General features: G+C 34.9%; 1 protein-coding gene across 1 annotated transcript in view; it reads right to left on the reverse strand.

Moving 5' to 3' along the window:
• Window positions 1-12698, reverse strand: part of LOC150082103 (ubiquitin-conjugating enzyme E2 A-like) — a 63837-nt gene extending 51139 nt beyond the window's left edge. The window contains exon 1 of the mRNA XM_090379104.1: window positions 12489-12698. Coding sequence (XP_090235230.1) covers window positions 12489-12532 — 44 coding nt within the window. The 5' untranslated portion in view covers window positions 12533-12698. The remainder of the gene's footprint in view (window positions 1-12488) is intronic.
• Between the last annotated feature and the right edge of the window lie 1277 nt (window positions 12699-13975).

The following is a 13975-nucleotide window of genomic DNA, read 5'->3' on the forward strand; positions in this document are numbered from 1 at the left end:
TTTTAACTCAAGTGATGGATGGCTTGGAGAACTGTCATGATATTCATGTATTGATTTTAGCAGAGGAAGGTTATCTACTGATAAGCCTGCTACTCAAAAATTTACAGAAGATTTAAGGCATATATCAACAGGTAAAAGTTGTGTGTGTCATAGTAGCCACATGCAGAAATGCAACTAGAATTTACAAATTGTTGCTCTTTTGTGGTTGGTAAATTGCTAAATCAAGAGCTTTCAAAAAATATTTATTGTTCATCTTTACCAGTTTACTACTACTTAAAAAAAAATTCTCTAAATTATTCAAAGAATAGTTTTTCTCATGAATTTGTGCCTTCTATAAAGAAACACTTGAAGAAATAAACTTATCTGAAAAGGCTAGTCTCTTCCTGGACAATGTTCCTTTACATCTCAATTGTGAGGAACTCCAAAAAGGGGACATAAAAGAGCCATTTTTTTAACACTGAATATAACATCCTTGATCCAGATTATGGATCAAGCAATTCTAGTATGTCTGAAGAGATAATATAAGCAAGCATCCAATTTGAAGAAAAATTGAAGAAGCAATACAGGTCTTAGAGAATCGTTAAGTCATTAAGATGTGTTTACAACAAGGTACTAACACAAAACAAAATTCCAAGTTTAATAATGACTTGGAATAAGCTTTTTCTTTTGTAAAAAATTCTCTTCCTATTTTTGGCTTTCAACTAAAGACTAAGAAATGTGCTCATTTCAATTAAGCACAATCCCTTCCTATTTTCCCCCGTACTACTCTCCTCTGACTGTTTGGTTGTCCCGGAGTATAAACAGAAAATTTATTTATTTATTTACTGGACAGCATGGTTATTCCCCAAGTCAGTGTGCACAAAGACCTTGTACTTATTATTGATAAATGGCTTTTTGATTCATTTAAAAAATATTTGAAATTCACTCTTAATTGGAAATTATGGCTCCTGAAACAAAATTTAGTCCATTTGTCTGAGTGTCAGTTAATTATAAAGTACATAATCTCCAATCTATTCTCTTTGATTCTGTATTCCCCTGAGATCTAGGGAATACAGATTCAAAGATACAAATTCTTCTGATATTACAGCTAAAAGCTGTAATATCAGAAGAATACTGCCAGTGAAATATGTCAAAATGGGCAAATATTAAAACAGGTTTTTCCTCCTCTATATCACACACACACACACACACACACACACACACATGCTTAACTCAAATTTCCAACAGTTTCAGGATTAATCCTTGTTAAATCCCTGGATTCATTTATTAAATTATTCAATAACATTTAGCTTGCACCATTTTTGGTCCTCACTATTATATAGCAGATTAAAGTTAAAAAAAAAAAAAAAAGTTTTCTCAACCTTCAATTAAATTAATTAATAAACTGAAAACATTGATCCTGTCCTGTTTAACAAGGATGTAAGGTATTGGGCAAAGTTATCTAGGCAGTTATGGATAAGAAAACAATCAACCTTTAGAGGTGGATTTGCAAGTGCAGAATATTCAGAGTATGTGCTAAGTGCACTTTTGTATACTGGTTGTATATTGTTTGTCCTTTGTACAGTGCTATCAATTTAATCTTGTTTTTAGTATTTAATTTAATGCAATTTAATTTTAGCTAATATTTGAACAATGTACATGACTGTACTGTTAACACATCTGGACTGTGTCCCAACTAGGGTATGTAAGCTCTATGTATTCAATCTATTTTGCTTACAATAAAATGACATTATTAAATCACAGAGAAAATTTTGGCCTGAGGACAACAAAAGTTCTGAACTACAAGAAGATAATGAATATAGTTGATTAACTGATTTCAGACAAACTGAAGGTTTCAGATATTTACAGTTCCCCCCCCCCCTCACCATTTCCCATTATTATATGGGGTCAGCGTTTTTTTATTGTTTTTGGCATGCAATTTTTATGGCCGGATACCCTTCCTGACGCCAACCTTCACCCTTTATCCGGGCTGGGAATATGTGGTGGTCATTCCCTAACCTGCCGCATCCTCCTTATTTGGTGGGTACAGGCTCAAACCCTAGTCTAATCAAGAAGCGTGTGCTATGCACTACTGCTGCTGCTGCCCACCTGGCTACGGAAGCGCGTTTCAGATATTTACAGTAAGAAGACATAACAATAGATTCAACAATGTTTTCCAACAAATCATCACTGATTTCTTGAGAAATGAAATTACGGCCTAAATAAAACTCAGACACCCCACAATGGCCTCCGTAGCCCAGTGGTCAGGAATGGGAGTGCAGTAGCACACACTCTTTCAGTAGAATGGGGTTCAAGCCCCTGACTGCTAAATACGGTTGATCTGCCAACCCACATTGGACCAGTGTGGCAGATTGTCGTCCATTTCCCTCAACATGAATTGTTGAGGAGGATTCCATCCTGCAGTGGGTTGATCATGGCTGCAGTTTACCTTTACCTTTTTTCAACCCCATAATGGAGACTGATCTAAATATGAAGAGTGAATCAAATACAAGGCTAAAAATTCCTTGTGCAACTGCAAAAAATGCCCTAAATACAATTAATGTCATGTTTATATAAAAGTGAAAGGACTATGCTGCAGAACATCACATTCTTTCATATTCATTTCGTTTAAAACATATGAAGATTGATTTTATGTAAATGAATGTATGTACATGTTAAGTGAAAATAGAATCTTTAAGGTATGTATTTTTTTTTTATTATTTTATGATTCCTGCTTTAACCAACTTTTTCCAATGAACCAACCAACTACTGGTCCTGATTACATCAGATAAGAGGGCTTCTACACTGGTGTTCAATTTGCTTCAGTTTATCACCTAGGAATTTCACATGTCTAACCCTTTTTTGCAATGGTACGTTACTTTAATGACTAGCATCACAAATAGAAATATAAACAAAAGATATTTATTAATAGTTAATAACTATCTTATTTATTAACTATTAATAAATAAAAGATAACACTTTACACTTAAGATAACAAATAATAAATAAAAGATAACACTTAAGTAATTTACTTTACTGAGTAATATTTGACAGGTGCTCTCAAGATATTCCAAAATGAGCATTTGCAACCTTTATACAACATTTTGGTAAACAACAATTATGGCTGAAATTAGCATTAGCATTAGTAGCGGCATTTGATGCAAGAAAGCAAGCTTATGCAGCATCAGCCAAAAAAAAAAGAAACCACTTCCACTTCACCCCTCTGTTCATTCAAAATACCTGTCCAGCTGAGCCTTAAACTTATTTAGGCTATCAACTTCCACGACAAGGGATGGAAGTCTGTTCCACCAATCAACCACCCGCTGGCTAAAGGCAAATTTCCACACGTCTATCCTACATCTGTCTTTCCTCAATTTGAATTTATGCCCTCTCAGGTGATTATTCTGAGCGAGAGGAAGAATCCCAGCAGCATTGAGCATGCTCAAACCATTCAAGGCTTTATACACCTCTATCAGATCACCTCGCTGGTGCCTAGTCTCCAGACACCGTAATTTGCAAAACTTAAGCCTTTCTTCGTAAGAGCAGCCCTTTGTTCCATTCACTAATCTTGTTGCCCTTCTCTGTACTCGTTCCAGCAGCTCTACATCCTTCTTGAAGTGAGGCCTCCAGACCTGTATACAGTACTCTAGGTGTGGCCTGACCATTGCCTTATACAAGGGAATAATCACCTCCTTATCCCTGCTAGAAAAATTCCTATATATCATTGACAATACTCCATGAGCTACTATTGCAGCCCGTCTGCACTGCTCAGAGAACTTCATATCTGCCTGCACAACCACCCCCAGGTCCCTTTCATTCTCTACCACTGTCAGTGTAGTACCACAGAGGTGATACGTTGCTCTGGGGTTACTGTTTCCCATGTGTAGTACTTTACATTTGTCAATGTTAAATTTCATTTGCCACCTCTCAGCCCATCTGCTCAATCTTTCCAGATCCTGTTGCAGCAGCATAGTGTCAGTAGTGTCCTTGACAACCCTGCCTACCTTTGTATCGTCTGCAAACTTGGACATTAAGCTTGATATACCATCATCAATATCATTTATGAATACAGAAAACAATAATGGACCCAACACTGAGCCCTGAGGGACTCCACTAATAACATTAGTCCACGACGAGCAGTGTCCATTGATTACCACTCTCTGTCTTCTCCCCCTCAGCCAAATGTTATCAGAAGCCTTCAATTTGCTTCAGTTTATCATTTTAAATGGAAAACAAAATGAAAAGTTCACCAGGCGCAAAATAATATTTAGTTGACCTGCCTCTGGCCCTGATGACAGCAGCACACTCTCAAGGCATTGACAAGATCAATTTCTGAAGATAATCAACTGATAGCTCATGGTTTCAAACACGAATTATGGCTTTCTGAAGTTCACAAAGGGTCTTTGGTTTCTTTCTGGCAACTGCAGATTCCACATGACGACAACAGTTCTCTAGAGGATTCAGGTCCAGGCCGTTTCCTGGCCAGCTAAGAGTTGTAATGGACCATCCTTCCAATCATCTTTTCACCTGTAACAAATGTAAACACATTACTGTCAAACCTCTAATGCAGAAATGAAGCTAAAGTAACTACAGAAGTGCCTACTTACACTTTTTGCCCAATGACAAGGAGCAGAGTCGTCCTGAAAGATGCAGTTACTGGGCAAGTTGAAATGGTCTCTAATGGTTGGCAGCAATTTGCCTTCCAATATAGCCAGGTATCCATTGGCATTTACAGAACCTTTTATAAACTGCAGGTGATACAAAATGCACCCCCACATCATTTGGCTGGTAGGAAATTTCACTGTAGACACCATACAATCTGGATGGTATTCTTAACCATGTCTATGGCGAATTGTTTGTCTCCCATCAGAGCCATGCAGGTTGAATTTCTTCTCATCCGAGAAAATAACTGACTTCCACTGCTTGGGGTCCATTTGACATGCTCGTTACACCAAATTAATTGAGCCTTTTTCATTTTTTGTGTGTGAGGGGCTTCTTCTTAGGATGACGGGCTACAAGTACATTTTTGAAGAGGCATCTTGTGACTGTTATTGCACTTGCTACCACTGCTGTATGTTCTTCCCATTCTCTTTTCAGCTCAGACGAAGAAGCTTTATGGTTTTTAAGGCATAAGCACTTCAAAACACGGTCCTGTTTTGGCGTAGAGACTTGTTTGCATCAGGTTCCTTTTTTCCTATCAGCAAAACCAGTATTCTTGAGTTTGGAAAGAAATCTACTCCCTGTCAACTGATTACAAGACACACTATAAGCAATATGATGGGAAGAACGTCCTTCCTCACATAAAGCAACAATAGCAGTCTTTCTTCGTGGTGTCAACTGCACGTAACTCGCCATCCTGACACAAGCGAGGAATGACTGCAACTCTTGCAGAGCTTGCTTATTTAGTTGCAAGTAATAGCTGATGCAATCTGTAAGAAATATTGCCATATACTTACGTTATTCGGATCACAATTACAATTATAAGGGGTGATGCACTTTCTTTGAACACCAGTGTATCATAATGGAGAAATCCATCAATTGCCAAATCTTGTCATGTCAATATGAAATATGTCAAAGTCTATCCACTGGTGATATATTGGCTAATATATTCATCTTTAGACAAATTCAATAGTAAAATTTGATGAAGCTCATCCAGTTGCTCTTGGATTTCTAAAGCTTTCGTTCATGTTTGGCATAAAGGTCTTGTAAAAAAATTTCCATCTTATGAACCACTGAATATTTTTTAAAATTCGGTATCCAGGTTTCTCTCTAATTGCTTGCTGCAGATGATGGTAAATGGCTCTCTATCTTCTAACTTCAACTAATGATGGGGTCCCCCAAGGTTAGGTTTTTTCTTTAACTCTTTTCCTTTCGTATATTAATGACTTCCTTTCACTAGCCAGAAATCCTATTAATTGTTTTGCTGATAATAGCACACTATGTTCCACCTTTCAGTTTGAGAAACTTTTGCCCTAAACAAAGAGCTTCAACTTCTCAAATATCAAATACCAGTTTCTTAAATACTCATCTCCAAGTAATTTTCCTGTGGGAGGGAAAAAACTTGGTTGGCTTCAGTCCTACTAAAACTCTGTTCTGTCTTATGTTTCACCAAAAATAAAGAATACTACTCCTATGCTCATCTTTGATGGCACTCAGATTTCTAGACAAAATCACTATTGAGGATCAGCCTAAATTTTAATCTCTTAGTATAAGCACATCACAAATATTGCTGCTTCTGCATCAAAAAAATGTTTTTGTTTTTATCTTGGTTTAATTTTCTTCTAAACAGCTACTCATGAATCCTAAATCTGTCCTACCATGAAATATTGTTTCCATATCTGGGATGGTTGTTGTGGTTGTTATTTGGTTTTTAGGAGCATTAGCAACTAAGGCCATATTGCTCTGGGGATATGTGGTGGTCATTCCCTGACCTTTCTACATCCTCCATATTTGGTGGTCACGGGCTCAAACCCCGGTCTAATCAAGAAGCATGTGCTATGCACTGCTGCTCCTGCCCACCTGGCTATGGAGGCACCATCTCAGATGGCTGCCACAAAACAGCTCTAGAGCTCTTTGACTCTAATCAAAAGAGGGCAATTAGGTTAATTAATGATCCATGCCTTAAAGTTTCTCCACTCAATCTCAAAGATTGTTCAGTTTCTCTTGTGTGCCTTTTCTATAGCTGCTTTCATGGGTATTATTCTTTGGAATTATCAACTACTCTCTTCCAAACCAATCTAAATATGTGCTTCAACCAGTCAATATCCATTCACTGTCCAACTTCACACTCACTGAACTTTTCCTCACCTATACCTTCTACTTCGGTAGTTGTAATCATGTTAGCTCTACTTTCCAACTGTACTATTGTGATCACATTTTTGTAGTCAGAGGGTCAAACCCTCTCAGATAGCAAAATACAGAGAAAAGTGTAATCAAAGGTGTACGGAATGGGTGGAAAGATTTAGAACAGCAAATAAGTGTGGATAATGAAGGCCATCTGACAACTTCAATGCTGATCGAGTTAATGCTCTCACTGAAGATTACAGATTACCATTTACCAATGTGAGATAGTCCCCTCAACCTCTCTGCACATGACCAAACCAGCTGTTCCTATTATCTGAAATAAGAAAGTAAGTTCAACATGTGGGTTCATCACATTAATTCCCACAGGCAGTGAGTTGTTAATTACTGAAATAAGTTAAGGCTGAGTTTGAGAAATTCAAAACTCAGCTGGATCAATACCCATGGAGAAGTGAAACACTTGTTCTCTCTCTTATGTTTAAATGCAAGTATAGTCTCGGCAAAAGCCTGAGGTTATACTTGAATTTAAACATACAAAAAAAAACTTTTGGAATTAGAAAAAAAAAAATAATAGATATTATACTTTAATTATGAGTTTTATGAAACAAAATTCTTATATTACAATCAAAATATTTATTCATATTCATTTTATTTGCCATAAATACTTCATTCTCTTAAGTAGGACATTATTTATTTTCATTAAGACTTTTCTTCTGTTTTGAGATTTCTCTCAACAAAATTCCAACTTGTGAAGAAATTTTCTTAAAATTTCTTTGTCAATTAAAATTGCTTTTTTTTGTTTTAATACTGTGATTAATTTATATGTAGTTGGTGCTTTTCATCATAAATATAAAAATCTTGTACTGTTCACCTTATGACATTGGGACCGGCCTGGTTCAGAAAATAACTTGTATAAGATAAGAAATAAAATGGGCAATAAAAAACTTGGAGAATGCTAACCTTTTGCTTAACTTCAAATCCTTTTTATGAATAATTCTGAAAAGCTGTTGCAACACTAGCATGCTTTATTGCTCACTTCATTGGTATACTCCATTTATCATTTAATGTTTCTTCATCAAAGTGTTCAATAACACTGAATACAATTTTCTTGGATAGATACAGATTTTCATCTTTTCCTCTTGGATACAGATGCTGGTTCATCCATTTGTATATCTTTATAATTCTGATCACATGTGTATATAGAAATGCATAATGCCATGAGTTTAAATATCACATTAGGTTGTGACTCCTCTTACTACACAAATGGAGTATTCTAGGCACACTGCCAGGGAGGTTACTAACTAAAGTAGGTGTGAAGTACTGTCTGCTACTGTTAGAAAGATAAGCATCAGCTATTGGTCTGCATATTCTATCGTACATGTAACCCCAAAATTGTGAAGTTTGTGCAAGATGGATCCTTGAACTTCTCATGGTGAGCATAAATGGAAGCATTTGGAGATTGTCATGCAATTTTTGAAGTGGACTGTGGCAAAGCAGAGGTATCCCTGTGATGATCTGTTATGGGAGGCAAAACATGGGTATATCAATACAAGCCTGAAAGCAAGCAGCAAGGTGGAAACATGTCACCCACAACACCCAAAAAATTCAAAAGTGTGCCACCGGGATTTGAACACACCTATTCTGTAACATTATCAGAAACATGGAGAGACCATCAATAGCACAAGATATTGCACCATGCTGGAAAACAAACAATCACAATAAATGCAGAAGTTTGATGTTAAATGGGGTTCTGCTACAGCATGATAACATTTGACTTCATTCAGCAGCTGTAACTGCTGAAATGATTAAAAAATTTTATTCGGAACTTCACCCAACCGTACCATACAGTCTGGGCCTCATCTCTTCAGACCATCACCTTCTTTGCCCTCTGGAAAAAGATTCGTGCAGATATGAATTTTCAAACAAAGACAAAATCAAAGCACCAGTGCCCAAATGGCTTCACAAACAGCTAGAAACACTTTTATTAGTTAGCACTTTTTTGTTTGGAAAAGCAAGGTGCCTATGTGGAAAAGTAATACTAAAATTTTTGCATAATTTCTTTGCTTGATTTGTTCCTTGAAAATAAATTTTTTTTATTTAATAAAAAAAATAACTTTTTGATTTATCCTCATACGTATGGCTTTATCTCATTTTAAAGCCTCGTATAAAGAAATATCAAATGATTAGTAATAGTAAGCTTCCTATGAAGTGCACCTAATATAATATAAAGAAAACTTTATCAAAATCTAACTCTCCTATCTCACAGGAATTTTTTTAAATATGAGGTTGTTAAAAACAATTTCAGACCTGCTACAATATAGTAATAATAAATAAACTCATGGAGTGGGCAACTTAATCTCCTTCAAAGGCCGCCTCCGTAGCCAGGTGGGAAGGAGCAGCAGTGCGTAGCACACGCTTCTTGATAAGACCGGGGTTCGAGCCTGTCACCACCGAATACGGAGGATGCAGAAAGGTCAGGGAATGACCACCGTATATCCCGGAGCAATATGGCCTTAGTTGCTAATGCTCCTAAAAACCAAGCAACAACAACAACTCCTTCAAAGAAACAGCATTCTCCTGAATTAACACACTAGTGATTTTCTCACTCTTGGAAATGTTTATGGAAAGCCAATTCTGAAACTGCTTAAGCTGAGTCATCATATTAATCTATGTGGTTGTATGCCACAAAGTCACTGTCCTTTTGTTTTTTTTGGCAGGGAAACAAAAAAATAAATAAATAAATAAATCATAATATCAAATGGAGACATATCTAGTAAATAAGAGTTGGACTAGTGATTCTGCAATTAGTGATAGTAATTTTGGAATGCAGTTCCAAGTATTTTGGAATGCATCCCAAGTCTTCAATAAATTGGTATGTCACAATCTGACAAAGAACAGGTTTCTTCAAAAATTTCGTGAACAGTTAAGTTTTTTGTAATTTTGTACCAAAGTTTGCATTTGATTTAATTTTTTTTTGTATGAATCGACAGGCTAATCTGTATTATGTGTATTAATACAGATTAGCCTGCCGACACGTACAAACTTGAAACAGAGCTATCCAGATCATGAATCACTTTAAACAGACACCCTATTCTCTTTGAACTGGCAGTGTCAGTCAAAAACGTGTGCGTGGCCCATGCAGTCCCCACGTGTTATTTTAAAATCAAATGTCTCACTTGCAGTTTTTCCTGATTTTAAAGAAAATATTTAGCACATACATGTTTAGTGCTCTTCCACATTTTGCAATATGATGATATGTAAAAACTCTGTTATTGTTAGCCTATAATAAAGAAGACTACCATATGCAAGTGAACAGCTTACTGCATGTAGGTTACGATGAGACATATCTAAACGCATTATGCTTTGTCACAATGCACTCTGTTGTTTCAATCTGAACAATGAGCATAATCTGATACTTTTTTGAACAGAACTCATATAGAGTGAAGCATAACTCCCAACCCAAATTAGTGAAGATTTTAAAAACTTTGCATCATACTAACTATATAGAGTATCCTATTTAACACTCAATATCCCTTCACAAATCTAAGATTAGTATGCAACGATAATCTTCAAACTGTTTACTGCGAAAAACAAATTAAATTCATGGAACTTAATAAACCCTGGCCTAGTCAGATGCTTTTATCACTATAGATGTTTAATTTAACAGAAATACTGAGACAATGTTCAATGCAAACATTAAAAATTATTAATGCACATAATACAAATTGGCCTGTCAATATGTAAAAAAAAAAAATAAAGTACTCTAAGACTACATCTTATGCTACTGGAATCAACTTCCTGTGGTATCACATTTTCATCACTGAAATTGTTGTCATTCTTTATTATAAATTTCATCAGTGGAATATTTAGCTGCAAGCTGTTACACATCAATCTACTTATGACACATAATTACACTCTACTAGAGTGTAGTGTGTGTGTGTGTGTAATTACTGATTTGGTTAGTTTGTTTTCTGAAAATAAAATAAAATAACCAAATTTCATCATACCTAATAACAGGTCACATCATTGAAAATATTGCATAATTTGGAGGAAATAAATTAAGTGTGCACACTTTGTATAATTTAATAAAAGCTTAAGTGAGGGGAAGTGGCAAAGTACCTGTTTCAGAAAATTTTAATCTTTTTCTAACTTGAAAGAGGGCCTATTAATGCTTTATTATCATGTGACAACAAGGATGGTACCAACTGTCAATGTCATATGTAACCATGAATTTAACAACAGCTGTTCAAAGAGCTCTTCAGCGTGCTACTAATAACAAGTAAACTAACTGTACCTTTATACACACAAAAAAAGTGACTATTTCTGTATCCAGCTATTAGCAGTTTACAAGTATTTTCAAAAGGTTTGCAACAAGCACTATCCAAATCCAACCACAAATATATGGCTCCCAGTATGCAGTTGGCACACCATGGCATCAGTTGCTCATGCGTCAAAAACTAATATTGCTCACTGCATACAAATTCAAATGCACCCCCAACTCCTCAAAGACTGTTTACTGTCAAGTTTTACATCACTGACATTTTTCCTGCCAAATCAGGTGGCCTAAAAACAACTTTGCCTTAGGCAACTGTCACTTCTTGCACTTCAGTATTTGGTTCCTGAACATTGCCTTGGCATATATTTGTACGTTTAATTTACTCGTAGTCTGTGATTATTTGAAGAAACCAAACTGGGAATTTTATACTTATATACCAATTGTTGTTATCACTTTAATAATATAATTATTTGATTTTTGTATACTTTTATAGACTTTGTCAAGGGATACTGGTATTGAGTGAATAAGGTTCATTATATTCTGTAAGCCAAGCTATAAAAATTTAACGAATTTGTTTTGTATTGGAATTAATGATACAGCCAAACCAGACTTTTTATTTATTTATTTTTAAATCTTGAATTTTGCACCTCTATGATAATTTATGTAATAATGCATGTAGGTGGCATTTATTAATTCATATTTGCCCCTCCAAATTGTCAAAAGTACAACATTGAATAAATGTTTTCTAATATTGAATAAATTGTTTCCTACTCAGTTGTAATACATAAAATTGTATACAGTTCAGTTAAGGTCAAAAAGACGGAAATGAATGCTAGTGCAATGGAAATATTCAAATAAAATGAAATATGTCAATCTGGTTAAATTCTGGTTATTTGTATAATATTTAAATGTGAAAAACAGTACAAAGAAGAATTCTAAATTTCATGGTTAGAGCAAAATCTTTTTCAGAATTCTGAAAAAGATTAATCATACATTCCAGAATTCAGAATAACATGATTTGATGCTAATAACAAGTTATCAGCATCAAATAACCGATATTCGCTTTAGCAGGTTCCACTTTCTGCTAATTCAATAAGCAACCTTTATGTAATCGGTAATCCATTCTTTTCCATTACACATAATCAAAACTTTTAGTATCAAGTTTAGAATAATGTCAAGTACAAATTCGCATACGGTAGAAAACTTTCACCAAAATACGCTGTCTGTGGCAGATCGCTGTCCTAAAATGAGTGTTCTGAACAGAAATTAAACAGTTCAAAAATCTGAAGTACGAGAAATTACGCTGCATAAAATGGTACATATTAGAGTATTTTCTCTTTAAATCACTATACATATTAGTGACCTCATCTGTCTTGAAAGACGATGACACTGCGCTTTCGAATCAATTATAACAATAATCATAACAACAAACCTTTTAAAATCTCTCATGAGTCTTCGTCTTGCTGGAGTAGACATTCCTTGAAAATAAAAGCTATTTTAAATAAATATGAAAGAAAGCTACTGTTACCCCCGTTAACGATGCAACCGTGAACACAATTATAGCACACCCAACACTAAATAGAAAGACACAAAGTACTACGAGTTTCTACTACGGGTTCTGTATGATTCTACAGAATTACGTTGTTATCCGGGAATAAAATGACGTCATTATACCCGTTCATTTATGACATTTTATTTGTGTAGTTAAGACATCTGTCGATAGGGAATCAAAACTGCAATTATTTTTAATTTATTCAATTACAGTACAGGAAAAACCAAACCTCTAAACTAAATAAATAAAATTAAAATTAAATAAGAAAAAAAAAAAAAAAAAAAAAAGAATTCTGAGGATAAAAACAAATATAGAGAACAAGACGAACAGGTGCAAAAATCGCCAAAATAATCAACTAATGATTAACTGTGTTAATGAACAAATTGGAAAATTGAAGACGAATCCATGTGCTGTGTGTAAGGCATATACTAAATTATTTATGAAATGAAAAGCAGTTCACACCACGTTTGCGAAAAACGTGGTGTTAATGTCAAAATTGAACAAATAATAGTAACTCTACTATAATTAATTAATCATCTCTATCTCAGCCCCAGTCTGGTTGGAATAAAATGCCTGAAATTGATGGTTAATTATTGTAATGGGTTCACATAATTCTTTCCTTTATTCAATTAATTATTTTATGTTTACAATATAGCTACAGTTTTTCTCTTTCTATCCTATTAATAAGACTGATGATAGTTTCCCAAAGAGCAACGAGAAACATTACCTCTAAATTTGTTGAAATTTCTGTAATTAATTTGGAGAACTTTTGGTATAAATCACCTTATAATTTCCCTAGGTTTTTTAAATTGTGTCTTAAGAAACCATGCAGATAAAAGCCTTTTGTGCAGATACCATTGCTTTGATGTCTTCTCAGCTACAAGATGGCAGTTATCAAAAACGTTTCCGTGGTCATCTCCATTGGATCTAAAATTAGGGCTGTTATTTCATGTTTACAATATAGTTACAGTTTTTCTCTTTCTATTCTATTAATAAGACTGATGATAGTTTCCCAAAGAGCAACGAGAAACATTACCTGTAAATTTGTTAAAATTTCTGTAATTAATTTGGAGAACTTTTGGTATAAATCACCTTATAATTTCCCTTAGTCTGGTGGCATCTGTGAGATGCCACTAGACTAATGAAATACCTAATTACCTTCCTCTACTCTCAAGAATGTCACAAGCATTAGCAAAAAGCGTCATCTATTTCAAACATTACTCCTTCAGGAAAAATATACAATGATCTGTTTTTTTTTTTTTTTTAAACATGGCTGACGCTCAACAAGAAAATTGACCTTATCACAAAAACCCCCACATAGTTTTACTGCTAACGAAATATCATATTAAAAACCAGAAGAGTCGTAG

This window comes from Mastigoproctus giganteus, chromosome 8, assembly GCF_048544385.1.
Source record: "Mastigoproctus giganteus isolate SK-2022 chromosome 8, ASM4854438v1, whole genome shotgun sequence".
NCBI classification, from domain to species: domain Eukaryota; kingdom Metazoa; phylum Arthropoda; class Arachnida; order Uropygi; family Thelyphonidae; genus Mastigoproctus; species Mastigoproctus giganteus.